The sequence below is a fragment of the Vulpes lagopus genome, chromosome 11 (genome assembly GCF_018345385.1).
Source record: "Vulpes lagopus strain Blue_001 chromosome 11, ASM1834538v1, whole genome shotgun sequence".
Taxonomy (NCBI): Eukaryota; Metazoa; Chordata; class Mammalia; order Carnivora; family Canidae; genus Vulpes; species Vulpes lagopus.
Window position 1 is genome coordinate 93564509 of NC_054834.1, and position 18779 is coordinate 93583287.

An 18779-nucleotide genomic window follows, 5' to 3' on the forward strand; every position below is an offset into this window, starting at 1 on the left:
TAGTATATATATATATATATGTGATTTATTATACCATTTATATAAAATTCTAGAACATTCAAAATTAGTTTACAGTATGGCAAATTTTACATAATTATTTTACATAATAAAATAATGACAAAGAAACACCATCTACAGTAATAGAAAGCAAACAAGTGATTTCCCAGGATCTGGAGTTGACTGCAAAGGGGCACAAGGAAACTTTTCAGAGTGACAGAAATGTTCTGTAGCTTCATTATGGGAGTGATTACATGGATGCATACACTTGTCAAAATTCAGTGAAGAGCACACCTAAATAAAATCGATGTATTTTTTGTATGTAAATTATACTTCAGAAAAAATTTATTTAAAACGTAAACACACACACATGCACACAAAACTTTCTCTACAAAAGCAGGAGAAAAAGAAGGTCTGGAAAACAAAATATATGAAGTTCCAGCTATAAGTACATTGAAAAGTAGGTCTTCATTTCAGTCTTCATTATAAAAGTCCTTCTGTGATTTGAAATAATTATTGATGCACAATAAATTGACACAATCTTAGAAATTTAAAACAACACAAATTTATTGTCTCACAGTTTCTGCAGGTCAGGAGTCTGGGCTGGGTCATTGCTTAGGGTCTCACCTGAAATCAAGGTGTCAGCAGGACATGATCTCATCTGAGGCTTGGGGTTCCATTCCAGGCTCATTTCAGTTAGCAGAATTCAGTTCCTCATGGTTAGAAGGCTGGAGTTGGTTTTCTTGCCGGTTCTCCGAGCTCCTAGAGGCTGTCCTGTGCTCCTAGCCATGAGGTTTTCACACAGCTTGGCCACTATTTCAACAAATCCAGTAGAAAAATCTCCTTTAAGGTTTCACCTGATAAGGCCAGGCTCACGACAGATAGCCTCCCTCTTGGATAAATTCAAAGGACATTAATCATATCTGCAAAATCTCATCTTTGCCAAGTAACAGAATCTGCTGACAGGGCTGATATCCTATTATATTCCTAGGCTCTTCCATGCTCCAGGGAAGGGGATTAGATACGGCATGCATATAAGGAGGACAGGAATCTTAAGGGCCGTTTGGAATTCTGCCTCTCACAGCCTGTCCTCTGGCACACAACCACCCATGCCCCTCCCAAAGGAAAAAAAATTAGCTCCCTCCCCAGGTTCCTTCTCATCCTATCACACCATCTGCTCAAAATCAATGATCTCATCATCTAAATCCTCTATACCTGCTGCAAATAATGCTCCTGGGTCTAACCCACTAAGCACACTCCCCTGAAGCACAACTCCTCCTGGCAGACCTTGGAAACCAAAACAGACCACTTGTCTGTCCCCAACACTCCCATCATACAATGGTGGGCCCAGTATAGAAGAACAGTTCAGTGATATTTCAGTTTAAAACTTCCATCGTTGCCTTTTCATGAAAGGCAGCACATACTTGCAGGTGAAAAATTTGATCAGCCTGCTTCCTAACAGAATTTAGCTGGGTCCTAGCCCCTGCGATTTGTTAGAGTAGCACCATCCCTGATTCTACAACCCGTGTTAGTACTCTGTTGTTGCACAGAACAAATGACCACCAACTCAGCAGCTTAAAATAACAGACATTTATTGTCTCCCTGTTTCTGTAGATCAGAACTGCAAGCATGGCTTATCTATCTAGGTTTTCTGCTTACGGTCATGCCAGGCTGCAATCCATATATTTCCTGGAGCAAAGAGCTTATCAGAAGTTCTACTGCAGTAAGATCTGCTTCCACGCTCATTTAGGTTGTTGACAAATTCCCATTCCTTGCACTTATATAACTGAGGTTGCTGGCCCTAAAGGCTGTATCATAGCAGCTGGCTTCTTCAAGGCAAGCAGGAGAGTCCTGCTCCAGGCAGCTAAGATCAAGTCTTACATAACAAAATAATCGTGGGAATGATACCCCATCGCTTGTACATCCCATCACCTTTGCCATATTCTGTTGGCTAGGAGCAAGTCACAGGTTCTGTCCACACCTCAGGAGGGAGGATTATACAATGGCATGATTCATTGGGGGGCTGCCTTATATGTTCTTTTGTCTCCATTATTTTCTTCAACCTGAGAAAAATTCCTATGGTCTTTCACATTTCCAGGATTTGGCACAGAGCCTAACACAGAGGAGCTCTAGATAGTTTAAAGCTGTAGTTATCAAACCTTTGATTTCAGGACTCCTTTATACCCTTAAAAACATTATTGAGGACCTGAAAGATCTTTTGTTTATATCATTTCTATCTATTGATTTTTTTTAAGATTTTATTTATTTATTCATGAGAGGCACAGAGAGACAGAGAGAGGCAGAGACACAGGCAGAGAGAGAAGCAGGCTCCGTGCAGGGAGCCCGACGTGGGACTTGATCACGGGCCTCCAGGATCACGCCCCGGGCCGAAGGTAGGCGCTAAACCACTGAGCCATCCAGGGATCCCCTATCTATTGATGTTTGATAAGACATTTAAAACTTCATTTGGGGCAGCCCGGGTGGCTTGGTGGTTTAGCGCTGCCTTCAGCCCAGGACCTGACCCTGGAGACTCAGGATAGAGACCCGTGTAGGCCTCTATGCATGGAGCCTGCTTCTCCCTCTGCCTGTGTCTCTGCCTCTCCCTCTGTGTGTGTGTCTCTCATGAATAAATAAATAAATTTAAAAAATAAAATAAAACTTCATTTATTGATTCATTAAAAAATAAAAAAACTCATTATACGTCAACATACATAACATTTTTAAAAATGATATTGTCCCCCCAAAATGTGGGAAGAGTACCACTGTTTTACAGTGTTGCAGATCTTTTTCATGTCTGGCTTAATGGAAGACAGCTAGATTCTCATACCTGCTTCCACATACAGTTACACATCATATGGCCTCTGGGAAACGCCACTGTACATCCAGCGAATAAATAAATTATGAAGGCAAAGAATGTCTTCATGCTCTTGTGCATATATTTTGACGCTGTAGGCGTCCGGAAAGGATCCTAAGGAACTCCAGGGATCCCTAGATCATACTTTAAAGAACTGTCATAAGTTGAGGGAAGGAGGGCACTTGGGTGGCTCAGTGGTTGAGCATCAGCCTTTGGCTCAGGTCCTGACCCTGGGGTCCTGGGATCGAGTCCTGCATGGGTTCCCGTGGGGACCCTGCTTCTCCGCCTCTGTGTGTGTGTGTGTGTGTGTCTCATGAATAAATAAATAAAAATCTTCAAAAAAAATAATAATAAGGTGAGGGAAGGAAGGCGTTTTAATTCATTCGAAAAGTTTCTGAGTGCCAGCTCCTGTGGAAAGCGAGCTGGAGTATCGGCCCTGTCCTGGGGGTGCTCAGGGTACGGTGACCGCAAGATCCGGGGCCGCCTCGGTTGACATCGGAGTTGCCACAGAGGTCAGGCCACGCAGAGATCTGGGGAAAGAGTTGCAGGCAGGGAAAGGGGACCCTGCGACGCAGGATGAAGGCAGGAGATGGGCAGGACCTGATGGCGTTGGGGTGGGGTGGGGTTAAGAATTAAGAGTTTAAGTCTAAATTTCTTGACTACAGCAAAATGGGGGAAGAGGGTGGAAGGGCTTAAGGATGTGTGTTTGAAGGCTGGGAAAGTCACTCAGCGCCCAAGCACGCCGCTGGGCCGGGGCCAGCTGGGCTTCCCCGAGCTTCAAATCCGCTTAGGGACGCGACAGGGCCGGGAAAGCGCGCGCCGTACCTCAGGAAGCTTGGATCTCGGCGCCCGCCGTAGACGTCGCGACAGAGGCGGCCCGTTGCCTGGGAGCCGGTGAGACGCCCCTCGGCCTCCGCCGCGGCGGTCACGGCGGGCGTCGGGCCTCGGTGGTCATGTCGGTGTTGGACGCGCTTTGGGAGGACCGGGACGTCCGGTTCGACGTCTCCTCGCAGTGAGTCGCTCCCGGGGCCTGCAGAGGGCGCCGCAGCGCGGTTACGGGAGGAGCTCACGGCGCTCGCGAGAGCGGGAGGAGGTGGCTGTCGGCTCGGCGGGGGGTCCGGCCGCTGAGGGGGCGCCCTTGGGGCCCGGCGAGCCCGGCCCGGCGCCTGTCGGGAGGCTGAGGCCCTGCGCCCGGGGCCATCTCGTAGGGCTGGGGGCGCCAGCTCCGGGGGCGGAGGAGCGCTCGGCGGGGCCTCCGCACCCCGGTTCTGAAGAGCGACGTACACGTGGGCCCTCAGGCTTCGCCATTCCCTTTTTTTTTTTTTTTTAAGGTTTTATTTATTAATTCATGAGAGACATAGAGACAGAGAGAGAGGCAGAGACACAGGCAGAGGGAGAAGCAGGCTCCACACAGGGAGCCCGACGCGGGACTCGATCCTGGGTCTCCAGGGTCACTCATGCCCTGGGCCGAAGGCGGCGCTAAACCGCTACACACACACACACACACACACGACGCGGGACTCGATCCTGGGTCTCCAGGGTCACTCATGCCCTGGGCCGAAGGCGGCGCTAAACCGCTACACACACACACACACACACACGCACGCACGCACGCACGCACACACGCCTCGCCATTCGTAAGCTTGAGCCGCCGCTTTGTCTGTAAAACTAGGGAGGTGGGAATAACCGTTTTCCAAATTTCCTCACCACAAACTTTATTTCCACGATAAGCTTCCATCCCATTATTCATTTCAGTCACCGGTAGGTAGAAGGAGTTACCTTTTGCAGCCTCTTCAACAGAAATCCTAGGATGGTTTTTTGTTTTTGTTTTGTTGGGTTTTTTTCCCCCTTAATTTCATGCTTTAAAGAGAGACTACTTAAAATACCCCTACTCAAAGACCAGGGGGTTCCCGCCCATTGAGATTTATTCATTCATTCATTCATTCATTCATTCATTCATTCATTCATGAGAGAGACACAGGCAGAGGGAGAAGCAGGCTCCACGCAGGGAGCCCGATGCGGGACTCGATCCCAGGTCTCCAGGATCACACCCTGGGCTGAAGGCGGCGCTAAACCGCTGAGCCACCCGGGCCGCCCTCGTTGAGATATTAACTGTTGGAAAACAGTGAAGCTAAGGTTCTCAGGTTAATGGTATAAAGCTTTTTGCCTGCTTCTTATGATTCCTTATAATAACCCAAACCTTAGAAAATGAAATAATTTATCAGGCTTAGTTGTGGCTAGATGATCTAATACTAACATGGTCTTAGACCCTTTAAGAAGTTGTGAGAGAAGGGAATTTATAAAATTACACACGATGCTAACATATTGCACACATCCTAGGACTTTTTCTATTATTCTTGGAGGGTTCGTAATCCAAGCATTTCATGAACATTTCATGAACATTTCCGTTTTATTGAACATTTATCAAGTGCTTACTATGTGCTAGTTACTGTGCTGATACCTAGAGATACAAAAAATGATAGTTGTTACCCACCCGCCCCTCCCCCCCAAACACACACCCACATTTTAGTGCAGGAGATATATATAGACAGCTATTTTTAAAATGTGGTAAATACCATCCGGAAAAAAAATGAACAGAAAGCTAGGGTATTATAGAAACAGAATAGTTCATTCTGCCTGGGGAAGGCCTTAAAGAAGAAATAATATTTGAGTTCAACCCTGATAATTGGGCAGGGCCTCGTCAGGAGAGTATTCCAGAAAAACAACAACAACATTAGGAGCGGAGTCTTGGAAATATAAATGTCATTGGCTAGAAGGGAGGGTTGGCAGGTAGAGGATGGAGGAACAAACAGGCAGAGCAACAATATTACCAATGTAATTAGTACCACTGAATTGTATACTTTAAGATGGTTAAAATAGCAGCTTTTATTTTATATATTGTACCACACGGAAAACAATTTTAAAAACTAGTTTAAACGGGGATGCCTGGGTGGCTCAGTAGGCTGTGTCCGCCTTCATCTCAAGTCATGATCTCAGGGTCTTGGGATCCAGCCCCACCATAGGCTTCCTGCTCAGTGGGGAATCTGTCCCTCCTCCCCACTGACCCTGCTCCTGCTAGCTCTCTCTCAAATAAATAAGTAAAATCTTAAAAAAAAAAAAAAAAAAAAAAAGGTAGAGCAGCCAAACTGTAATATGTTTGGCTGACCCCCCCCCCCAAAAAAAAAAGGTAGAGCAGCCAAACTATAAAATCTTTGGCTGAGGATTCTGCACTTCATTTTATTTATTTATTTTTTTAAAGATTTTATGGGGATCCCTGGGTGGCTCAGCGGTTTAGCCCCTGCCTTCTGCCCAGGGTGTGGTCCCGGGGTCCCGAGATCGAGTTCTGCATTGGGCCTGGTCATGGAGCCTGCTTCTCCCTCTGCCTCCCTCTCTCTCTGTATCTCATGAATAAATTAATAAAATCTTTTTAAAAAATAAATATATATATAAGATTTTATTTATTCATTCATGAGAGACACAGAAAGAGAGGCAGGCTTCATGCAGGGAGCCCGATGTGGGACTCGATCCAGGGACTCCAGCATCATGCCCTGGACTGAAGGCAGACGCTCAATCGCTGAGCCACCCAGGCGTACCTGCACTTCATTTTCTAGGTAGTGGGATGACATGGGAGACTCTTAAGCAGGGAAGGTGTATTATGATTATCTCTGTATTTTCAATAAGTAATGAGTCAGCTCTATGGAGAATGTCTTTAAAAGCTCTACCACATATTGTACTAGGTTTTTGTTTGTTTGGGGGTTTTGTTTGGAATGCATTCTATCAGACCACAAACTCTTCTTCACTCTTTATTTTGTTTTACTCCTTATATCTAGTTGTTTACCAAGTCCTGACAATGCTTTTGCTTTAACTTCTTCCTTCCATAACTGCCCAACCTCCTTCCTTCTCAGAAGCTCTGAGGGTTCTCCACTGTCCACGGGACAAGGCCCATACCTGTCCAACTGGCTTTCAGAGGTAGTGGCATATATTTCTCACTACCTCTTAACATTGCTTTTCTTCCCTAGCCAGGACCATCTTCCCACATTTGCTTATCATTTCTTTTTTCTGGTCTTTAATCATGGACTTTCCTCCCTCTCTCTTATTTCTCCAAATCCTACCTCTCCTAATTTTAACTTCTCTATATGTCCCTGGTCACTGCAGGTTCCACTAGGATTCTTTTTTTTTTTTTTTTTTTTAATTTTTATTTATTTATGATAGTCACAGAGAGAGAGAGAGAGAGGCAGAGACACAGGCGGAGGGAGAAGCAGGCTCCATGCACCGGGAGCCTGATGTGGGATTCGATCCCGGGTCTCCAGGATCGCGCCCTGGGCCAAAGGCAGGCGCCAAACCGCTGCGCCACCCAGGGATCCCTCCACTAGGATTCTTGAAGTTCTCAAGATCTTATTTTCAGATGCATGAACATTTGGTACTGTATCATCTATTACTGTTGGCTGTTTTATATGCAAATGTCTCTTCTCTCCCTAACTAGACTGTAAGTGGATATAGTTGTAGCTATTAAAGCCTTGGTATTTATTTTAGACAAATGAAAACAAGACCTGGAGAAGTCCTTATTGATTGTTTAGATTCAATTGAAGACACCAAAGGAAATAATGGGGATAGAGGTGAGTGTATTTCCTAATATGTTTTATATTTCTTGTTTGATTTACAAATGTTAAATCATATTACCTGGAGAATAAGCTATGAAACAGCAGCATATGTAAATGTAATTGTGACAGTGAAAGAGCTGAATCCACATAACACTTTTCTCAGATTTAAACAGGAGAAAGGGTAGGTATTAAACCCATAGCCAGGGAATACAGGTTCTTCCTCAGAACTTTGGTCCTTCAGGAAGTCCCAGTTTTGGCTTTCTCCAAATTAACTGTTAAAACTCCAGGATCCCTGTTTGTAAGGGATCTGACTTTTGAATCTGCCTCCCCCTAGAAAGAATATGAGGTAGTGGAACATAAGTTAGCTCATAGCTCTGCTACCTGGACCCGTACTTCCTTTTAAGAAATCCAAGAGTAATTCACAATCCACCAAGACTGATACCTGAAGATGGACATGTAGAGAACAAATTTAGTGCTGTACTGTGAAGTCTGTTTGTAGCACTGAAAAGTCCTAGGAGACATCTGTATATGTCACTGAGGAGAAACCAGAGTTGGACTCTAGAGTCCTCTCAAACCAAATTTCCCAAAGGCTAGAACTTTGGAAAGAGTTCAGGCTGCATACAGCGGCTGCACATGGAGCCAGTGTCCAGTGACCAGGTCTTGTCAGCATCCCTAATGTCGTTTTTGGAAAAACATAGGGGATGAGTGTGCAGCCTCATATATCTGAAGAGGTATTTTTTAGGGGAAAGGTCATAAACCTCTTAAATTGAAGAGAAGAGTAAGTGGGTGGAAAAGAGCAGACTTCTTTCAGGTAAGAAGGATCAGTGAATCCTAGAGACTGCACAATAACCCTTATTGGGAAAACATGCTCACTGCCGCCTTTCAAGTGGCTACTTGGTCTCTGGGTCTTTCTTCTGGTCTGCTCTGGGGTGTTGCGTGAGCAGCAGGTTTAGTTGTGGGCCTTTCTTCCCTGTGAAGGGAAACTGTCATCACCACTAGCTAAGGCAGATCCTGTCAATGGCAAGGGCCCATCCTTAGAGCATGGTTAGATCACACTTATAAAATGCTTCCTAGTGTCGGCCAGGCCCAGGCGAGAGTGAGGTATGAAGGTTTAGCAGAAAACAAGAATCTTAGTTTGGGCCTTTGAGGGTGGAATAATAATCTCCAGATGGCTGGATCTTGACAAACCTGAATTTAAGGAAGCCAAGGGAAAATTTGGTTGTTCTCATATACAGACTGACAGAAACGCTTATGTGACATTCCATCCACCAGTCCAGACAAAGACAATGGGTAATAGAACATCTTTCACTTCATCTGATATCACTGAGTACAGAATCTTATATTAGCACTTTGGGCAAATCACCTCCCTGGCCTCAAGTATCCATTACAGTGAGTACCTGAAGTCTTCCTATTCATAAAAATAACTGTATGTGTACTCACCTCAGAAGCAATTCCCAGAAAATGGAATTTTACAGGAGTGTGCAGAGCTTCTGGTTAATAAGAAGGTAGGAGAAAAGAAAAAAAAAAAAAAGAGGAGGAAGAGATGAGAAGGGCAGTCCTGCCTTCTAGTCCTCTTTCTCCTTCCCTTTCCAACAGTTTGAAAATGACCAAATTAAGGCACAATCTCCCAGTTCAGGAGACGCATGTTAAAACCATAAATACCCCCAAAGATTAGCACATTTAATCCATTTCAACTATAAGTACCCTGCCATGAAATTACCGGATTAGCTTTGTACATTGAAGCTGTACAGGAATGAAACTGCCATATTTCAGTATTCGAGATTAGGAAAAACAGGGACAATTTATATTTTGGTGGTTAGTAAGACGGAGAGAAAGTCCATGCCTAGGACACTGGGTTTGTAGCAATAGGATGGAGCCTTTCAGCAAGAAAGAGGCAACGTGAGAATGCTAGAGATTTGTAGGACCAAGAACAGAAAAACAGGTAATCAGAATTGGTCAGTGGCTTTACTTACCACTCCATATTTTTTCCTGAAATGCTCTAATAGACAAATACCAAAAAGAATCAAAAGGTGTCCTGGGCTTATAGCCCAGTTATGGAGACATAATGTTACTTACATGAAATAGTGTAAGCAAAACATAAACCAGTATATCTATAATAAAATAAATCATAAAAATTGGTTTGTAAAGAATTCAAATATTTAAAAAATAGTTAACATTTTGAATGTTTACTCTTTGCCAGTCACTGTTCTGAATCTTTTACATAATGTGTGTCTGAATCTTTTATATGATATGTGTAATATCATTTAATAATAATAAAATCAATAGTAAAAAATGAAGCAGATGCTGTTACCTTTTTCTTAATAACGAAACTGAGGAACAGAGAGGTTAATTAAGTTTTGCAAAGTCACATAGCTACTAAGTAATGAAATAAACAGTCTACATTGCTTTCCAAACTGCTATGATCACATTATTCTCTTCTCAGAAATTTTCAGTTCTCTCCAATTCCAATTCTAAATCCCAACTCCACCTCCACTGCTAACAGATTTAAGTCTGAATTTCTTCTTTTTTTTAAGTTTTTATTTTAATTCCAGTTAGTTAACAGTGTTATATTAGTTTCAGGTGTACAATATGATGATTCAACCATTCCATACATCACCCAGTACTCATCACGAGTGCAATGCCTTAATCCTCATCACCTGTTTCACCCAACCCCTCCCTGTGCCCTTGGTAACCATCAGTTTGTTCTCTATAATTAGGAGCCTATTTCTTGGTTTCTCTCTCTATTTTTTTTTTCTTTGCTTGTTTTGTTTCTTCCACATCAGTGAAATCATATAGTATTTGTCTTTTTCTGACTTATTTTGCTCAGCATTATATTCTCTAGATCGTTCATGTCATTGCAAATAACAACATTTCATTGTCTTTTTTTTTATGGCTGAATAATATCCCATTGTGTGTGTGTATATATATATACATATACTACATCTTTTTTATCCATTTATCAGTAAATGGACACTATATCTTGGCTACTGTAAATAATGCTGCTATAAACATAGAGGTGCATGTATGCCTTTGAATTAGTGTTTTTGTACTCTTTGGGTAAATACCTAGTAGTGTGATTTCTGGATTTTAAGATAGTTCTATTTGTAACTTTTTGAGGAACCTTCATACTGTTTTCCACAATGGATGCACTAAGTTTTCATTCCCACCAGTAGTGCACAAAGGTTCCTTTTTCTCCACATCCTCGCCAACACATGCTGTTTCTTGTGTTGTTGATTTTAGCCATTCTGATGGGTGTGAGGTGATGTCTCATTGTAGTTTTGATTTGCATTTCCCTGATGGTAAGTAATGAACATCTTTTCATGTGTCTGTTGGTCATCTGAATGTCTTCTTTGGAGAAATGTCTGTTCATGTCTTCTGCCCATTTTTTAATTGGATTATTGGGTTTTGGGTGTTGAGTTTTACAAGTTCTTTATAGATTTTGGATACTAACCCTTTAATGGATATATCATTTGCATATATCTTCTCCCATCCCATAGATTGCCTTTTAATTTTGTTGATTGTTTCCTTGCTGTGAAGAAGCTTTTTGTTTTTATTTAGTCAGTAGTTTATTTTTGCTACCCAGGCGCTCCAGGAGAGCACTTCTGTGGCAGAGATTAGTGTATATATGAAAGTCCTTTGAGAAATGTGATTTTACTAAATGGCTTTGTAGTTATATTGTCCCCAGCTTTTTCTCAGTTGTGCACATATGACCTGCTAGGACTCCCAGAACAACTTCCACCAAGACAAAAATCCAGTACCCAGTTTTCTCTGTTAATTTGAGTCAAACCAAGCTGTTGGCATTGAATACCTGTATCCCTTCCGTAACAGATTTTGTTTCTCTGGGATTCTGAATCATGCGTTGTATACCTTACACAGGATAGATATAAGCAATAAACATATTCAGTGGATAATGTATGAAAACATCTGTGGGGATTATTGCTGTTATTGGCCAGAATTTCCACGTATACCTTTTTCTTTACTGCAAACATGGGTCCTTACCTTAGGTAACCTATTTTTTTTGTTTGTTTGCTTTTAGGTAGACTCTTAGTAACAAATTTACGAATTATCTGGCATTCTTTGGCATTACCCAGAGTCAATCTCTGTAAGTATCTTTTTTAGATAACACTAAAGGGAAAAAAATGCTTTGTCAGGTGAACTTGCACAGTGGCTTTTGATAACCATAAAAGCCATATCATGAAGTACATGGAAAACTTAAATTGATAAAAACTTTAGCAATCCTAGACTAACCACAGACTGTACCATTATGCAAAAGAAATGTTTCTCAATTTGTCCATTTTGTCTGTTGGACATACATGAGATTATAGTGTTTTTACACTGAATGGTTTTTGTTCTTTGCTTACCTTTGACAACTTGCTGTGACCTGTTTCAACTAATTTCAAAGAAGGGAGATCTAAATTCTAATAAAACTGCAACCTTTCCATTGTTAAATTTTGTTTTACTTATTTTTTAAAACTATTTGAGATTATCCAGCTAAGCTAAACTTTTTCTCTTGAGGTAATGGTGCTAAGATGTTCAGTAAATATATAGATTTTAGAGAAGTAAACTTCCTTTCACAATGTGAATGTTATTTGTCCAAAGAGGCAGAATTGACTTTCTACTTCTTTTAATTATTTAACTTAAATTTGGAGTAATTTCATAAAATGTTTTAAAGTTGTAATTTATATTTAATTTTTAAAACATAAGGTTCTGTATACAGAGGGGTTTTTTTCCTCTCAGTTTGTTATGTCATGTTCTTGAAATTCTTTGCTTTTGAATTTTAGCTATTGGTTACAACTGCATATTGAACATTACAACAAGGACTGCGAACTCTGTAAGTGTGAAAAATCTTATTAAAATATATATAGTGAAGAAACATTAAATATTTGAGATTGGACTTTGTTTTCACTGTAAATAAGAAATTGCTCTTGAAATCTGAACTTCTAAATAAATTTGTCCTTACAGAAATTACGAGGCCAAACTGAAGCTCTTTATATACTAACAAAATGTAATAGTACCCGTTTTGAGTTTATATTTACAAATTTGGTTCCTGGAAGTCCTAGACTTTTTACTTCTGTGATTGCAGTACACAGGTATGGTAATACTTTATGGATTATTGAATAATTTTAATATGATTTTTTATCATATCAATTCTATGATTTAGAGGTTCAGAGGATAAAGTGTATAAGTGTGGTACTATCTTCTTCCAAGCTCAGGAAATTGCAATATCCTGAAGATACATAGAAGAACATATTGCATTATCATTTAATAAGTACTTTGAAAGTATTTATAAAATACATAAGACTACTGAAGATTCGTAAATATTTCTACTGAGGATTCTATTAAATTAACTACAAAGGTAGTTATAGTGAAATAGAGAATTCATTCAGTGTAGATAACCAAGTTGGATAATTCAATTAATGAATTAAAAAAGATCATTTTAGAGGCACATACGTGACTCAGTTGTTAAGTAAACCTACAACTTTCGGTTTTGGCTCAGGTCATGATCTCAGGGTCATGAGATTGAGTGCCACATCAGGCACTGTGCTCAGTGCAGTCTGCTTGAGTTTCTCACACTTTCCCTCCTCCTTACTCTCTCTCTCTCTTTCTCTTTCTAAGATAAATAAATCTTTTTAAAAAAAAAGAAAGAAAGGATGATTTTACTAGCAGAAGATGTACCCAGGTATTTTCCCTAAAGAGTTCTGTTGTTCTCTTTGCTAAATTCTTTTCATTACCTTCGCCCCCCTCCCCTTTTTTTTAATTCTATAAGGAAATGCAGGTTGACATTTTCTCATTTCTAAGATATGTAGAAGTGACATATTTGCATATAAATATTCAGATGTAACTCAGCCTTATTCACATGTTTTAAATTGCTTTGCAGGAATATTTTTCTAATGAAATACCACAATTACATTACTCAGTGCTGCACATTGTGCTCATGTTATTTCCTCCGAGTTAATCCACAAAGGGTGGTAGTTTGCTGGGGAACTGCAGAAAATATGAAACACTTCACAGATTTGCATGTCATCCTCACACAGGGGATGCTAATCTTCTCTGTATCATTCTAGTTTTAGTATATGTGCTGCCCAAGTGAACACCTTAGCTCTTTATTTTAATCAGCCCTAAGTACTATGATTTTTTAAAAGCTTGGCTAAGATGACAGGCTTATTATACATATATACGAATTTATACTCACAAAGAGAAATACATATACTGTTTTAATTTGCATTTCTTTATTACTAGTGATGTAGAAATTTTTCTCCTTTTTTTTTTTTTTTTGGCTATTTATAGTTTTCTATTATAAATTTCTAAATTGGGATGCCTGGGTGGCTCAGTGGTTGGGCATCTGCCTTCGGCTCAGGGCATGATCCCAGGATCTGGGATTGGGTACCACATCAGGCTCCCTGTGAGGAACCTGCTCTCCTTCTTCCTATGTCTCTCCCTTTCTCTCTCTGAGCCTCTCATGAATAAATAAATAAATCTTAAAAGATAAATTTCTAAGTTATACCCTCATCTGTCATATATGTTGCAAATTTATTTCTTAGTTTTCTAGTTTGTTATTTGATTTTGCATTTTGTTGATTTTTTCTTTTTTTTTTTTTTAAGATTTTTATTTATTTATTCATGAGAGACACAGAGACAGAGAGAGTAGCAGAGACACAGGCAGAGTGAGAAGCAGGCCCCATGCAGGGAGCCCGACGTGGGACTCGATCCCGGGTCTCCAGGATCACGCCCTGGGCCACAGGTGGCGCTAAACCACTGAGCCACCCGGGCTGCCCTTGTTGATGATTTTCAAATATACATAATGGTTTACATTTTTTGAGATATAATTCATGTAACAAAATTTTAAAGTTTAAAGTTTGATAATTTCAGTATCTTACAAGATTGTGCAGCTATTATCACTACCCAATTGTGGAATATTTCTATCACCCTATAAACAAACTCGTATAGCCCTATAGTCTCCATAGTCCCACCCTATTCTCTCCTCTTCATAACCCTTGGCAACCACTGATTTACTTTCTTTCTCTAAGGATTCCCCTATTTGGGACACAATATAAATGGAAGCATACAACATAGTGGCCTTTTATATCTGACTTATTTTACATGCATAATCTTTTCAGTGATCATCTATGTTGTAGCATGTATCAGTGCGTCATTCCTACTTATAGCTAAATAGTTTTACGTTGTATGAACATATTTTTTTACTTACTAACATTGATAAACATTTATATTGTTTCCACTTTTTAGCTACTATGAATACTTTTCAGTTCTGTTGGACATATATCTAAACTCTAGCTCTTTATTTCACTTTACTTAGAGATGTAATATAAAGAATATGAAGGGAGCATAGAAGCTGCTTTTCTTCAATAGTATAAAAATAAGTGTTCCTCCAGAAATAACTCTTATCACATTAGTAGCTTCTATTTTGTCTGCTGGTTAAACATCGATGATTACAGCACTAAAGGAAATTAAGATTTATAGACAAATGTTCAAATCCTCCTCTTTCACAATTTATATATTAGGTTAATTAAAGTAAAAATCACAAATTTAACAATATTATGTATATAAATGACTTCTGAAGCTATTCAGGCTAAGAAAATCCTTTAGTTTTATTAAATTGGTAAATTAGCCTGTAATTTTGTGGGGTAATACGATAATTAATAAAATGTTATAATAAAACTCATCCAGGGATCTTTGGGTGGCACAGCGGTTTGGCGCCTGCCTTTGGCCCAGGGCGCGATCAGGGAGACCCGGGATCGAATCCCACATCGGGCTCCCGGTGCATGGAGCCTGCTTCTCCCTCTGCCTATGTCTCTGCCTCTCTCTCTCTCTCTCTGTGTGACTATCATAAATAAATAAAAATTTAAAAAAAAACCTCATCCAAAAATTATAGTAAAACTAAACGGGGGCACTTGGGTGGCTCAGTTAAGCATCTTGATTTTGGCTCTGGCCATAATCTCAGGGTTGTGAGATTGAACTCCACAGTGGGGCTCCATGCTCAGTGGGGAGGGTGCTTGAGATTCTTTCTGTTCCTCTCCTCCCTCTTGCTCTGCCCACTGCTCTCTTTCTCTTGTTCTCTCTCAAATGAATAAATCTTTAAAAAAAAACTAATTAACACTAATAACAAATACACAATTTTCTTTTGTATTATTTATCAGTAGGAAGGCATGGAGAGAAAACATATGTATGTGTGTGTGTGTGTGTGTGTGTGTGTGTGTGTCTAACTTGCACACAGATACACACTGTCCTAGGGTTCCTTTTGGAGTTGGTACAGATTCATTCCAATTTTCTGTATAGAGTGTAATGCTTTCAGTTGCAATGAGAAAAGTAATTGGACTCCCAATTGTGCCTTTGACTAAAAAGTGTCTTTGACTAAAACAGAAATGGAGGGAAGCATTGTGATAGGAAAAATAATTTCCATGTCTATTATATGGAAGCATTGCATGTTTTTCATGCAATAAAATGTTTTTCTCTCTAAGCTGTTTTTCAGCTTAAAAAGAAAATCTTTCTTCTCATTTGTGCTGTATGATACATGTCTTAAAAATTAGATTTCTAGGGACACCTGGGTGGCTCAGCGATTGAGCGTCTGCCTTCGGCTCAAGGTGTGATCCTGGATCCGGGATCGGGTCCCATATCAGGCTCCTTGCAGAGAGCCTGCTTCTCCCTCTGCCCGTGTCTCTGCCTCTGTGTGTGTGTGTGTGTGTGTGTGTGTGTGTGTGTGTGTGTGTGTCTCTAATGAATAAATAAATAAAATCTTAAAAAAAAAATAGACTTCTAAACATAGGTTACTGAGATAAACCATGTAAATACTACACTAAAATGATAAAGTCTTTAAAGACTGTGACACCAAAATTTATTGAAAAGCAAATTTTTAAATTTATTGTGATAATGATTTGAGTGACTCACATATGTATTAACAACTGTATATTTTAGTAGATAAGTAATCATAACCTAGGAAAACCACATTTTCAGTTTGGATTGGTCTTTCTTCTTTTTTATAGAGCATATGAGACTTCTAAAATGTATCGTGATTTTAAATTGAGAAGTGCATTAATTCAAAATAAGCAACTAAGATTATTGCCACAAGAACATGTATATGATAAAATCAATGGAGTATGGAATTTATCCAGTGATCAGGTATTGTACAAAAAGCTAATAAACCTTTTGGGTCCGTCATTTTTCCATTTATCATTGAGTTTGTATATTCACTTAACTGTTAAAATTAACATTATATCTCTTGATAAATTAGCATTATAGCTCTTGATATAAGATAATATTCTGATTTTCATATTTTTATGGTTTTGTGTTCTTTTTAGCAACATTTGTTATACATAGAATTTACAGCTGGAGTGGTCCTTAGAGATTATCTAGTTCAGTCTTCATTCACTTACAGATTAAAAAGTTAGGCCCCAAAGAATTAAGTGACTTCATACATCTGGTTTATCTGAGAACTATGTTCTTCCCCACATGCTGCGCATACCCTACCCTCCACATCTTGATAACTTATGCTGATGGAAGAGAGCCATGGTGTGGACAGTCATGGAAGCTTTTCAATCTGGTCTTTATGGGAGTGGCTGGCCAACTCAGTCAGAAGAGCATGCTACTCTTGATCAAGGTTGTGAGTTCAAGCCACATGTTGGGTGTAGAGATTACTTAAAATATTTTAAAAAAAGAAAGTCTGGTCTTTATGGAATTAAACATACAATTCATTTGGTGATTCCTACATTCATTATCATAACTTCTCATTTGCTCTTGAAGCTATAACCAGCTGAAACATATAAGTTGGAATAAGTAACACATAAATTTCTAAAGAAAAATTTTCTCTTACCTAAGTAGTTTTCAGGCTTTGTGTATATATTACAACCTATGTTAGACTGATAACCACGGAGGTAAAGCTGTAACATTTGAATGAAGAGCTTCTTGCTAAATAATTGAATCATAAACTTAAATTGTAATTAAATTCTGCTCATTTGAGAAGTTCTAGTTTTAAACTCTGATAATGGTTCTAAAGTATATAGACAGCTCTACATCTAAATAGTCCTCGTCAGGAATCAGTAAGCTTTTTACTCGAAAGGGCCAGATGGTAAATATTTTAGGCTTTGTAGGTCATACCATTTCTGTCATAACTTCTCAGACTTGCATTGTAGTGTGAAACTAGCCATAGCAACAAGTGAGCATGGCTATATTTCAATAAACTTGACAACGGACACTGAAATTTGAATTTCATACAATATCCATGTTTCGTGAATTACTATTCTCTTGACTTTTTTCCAGCCATTTAAAAATGTAAAACTTATTCTTGGTTTCTGAGCCATACAAAATGAGGCAGCAGGCCGGATTTATCCCATTGACCATAGTTTACAGATCCCTGGGACCTTAGGTCATAGCTTAGATGTCACTTTCTGTAAGCTTCCTTCTGTGTGTTGCTTATGCAATCTATACTTAATTACCACTTCAAATTATTCCTGCTCTGGGAGTGCCTGTGTAGCTCAGTGGTTGAGTGACTGCCTTTGGCTCAGGTCAGATGGGGGTCCTGGGATCAGTCCTACATCAGGCTTCCTGCAGGGAGCCTGCTTCTCCCTCTGCCTATGTCTCTTTGTCTCTAATGAATAAATAAGTAAAACCTTAAAAAAATTACTCCTGCTCTAAAATGCAGAGCTTGCCTGTACCCACATTAGATTGTAGGCTTTATAAGGGTAGGGGTGGAATTATTCTGTTCATAGTTAGATCCTTACCATCTAGCACCACACCTCACAGTTTAAATTAATTAAGATTGGATTATCAGAAGTATTTTACTGAAAATAGAGATGTTATTGTCAACCTAACATGTTTCCTGAAAATAAAATATGCCCTCTTAATCTTTTAAAAAGATCCTTGAGAGTTTTGCAGGTTGCTGTCTTCTTCTAAAATAAGAGAAAAGAAGTGGTGACATAAATAATGATTGCTTATAAAGTTAGACTTAGTATTATGTAATGGGACGTGGGCCAGGAATAAGGGAGTTAAAATTTTTGTATAACAATTTTTTGCAAGATGAGAGTAGAGGAGGGAAATATACACTTACACGTGTGTTTATTAACTTAATCATAACTAAGAAATAGGTGGTCTTGGGACACCTGGGTGGCTCAGTGGTTGAGCATCTGCTTTCAGCTCAGGGCATGATGCTGGAGTCCTGGGATCAAGTCCCACATCGGGCTCCCTGCATGGAACCTGCTTCTTCTTCTGCCTATGTATCTGTCTTTCTCTTTCTGTGTCTCTCATGAATAAATAAATAAAATCTTAATAAAATAAAACAAAATAAAAAAATTAAAAAGAGGGGGCTCCTGGGTGGCT

The 18779-nt window shown here is 39.7% G+C and overlaps 1 protein-coding gene, 1 long non-coding RNA gene and 1 other non-coding gene across 4 annotated transcripts in view; 1 reads left to right on the forward strand and 2 right to left on the reverse strand.

The window, feature by feature from the left end:
* LOC121472272 lies at positions 1 to 3811 on the reverse strand. The gene is made up of 2 exons (XR_005982846.1): positions 3677 to 3811; positions 1 to 810 (listed from the first exon to the last, which is right to left on the reverse strand). It is a non-coding gene; the product is annotated as an uncharacterized LOC121472272 (long non-coding RNA).
* BBS5 (Bardet-Biedl syndrome 5) overlaps positions 3683 to 18779 on the forward strand; it is a 26763-nt gene continuing 11666 nt past the window's right edge. For both annotated transcript variants that reach the window (XM_041723512.1, XM_041723513.1), the window contains exons 1-6: positions 3683 to 3863; positions 7385 to 7467; positions 11489 to 11554; positions 12234 to 12283; positions 12415 to 12542; positions 16451 to 16586. In XM_041723512.1, coding sequence (XP_041579446.1) covers positions 3805 to 3863; positions 7385 to 7467; positions 11489 to 11554; positions 12234 to 12283; positions 12415 to 12542; positions 16451 to 16586 — 522 coding nt within the window. In that variant the 5' untranslated portion in view covers positions 3683 to 3804. The remainder of the gene's footprint in view (positions 3864 to 7384; positions 7468 to 11488; positions 11555 to 12233; positions 12284 to 12414; positions 12543 to 16450; positions 16587 to 18779) is intronic.
* LOC121472457 lies at positions 13443 to 13547 on the reverse strand. The gene has a single exon (XR_005982923.1). It is a non-coding gene; the product is annotated as a U6 spliceosomal RNA (small nuclear RNA).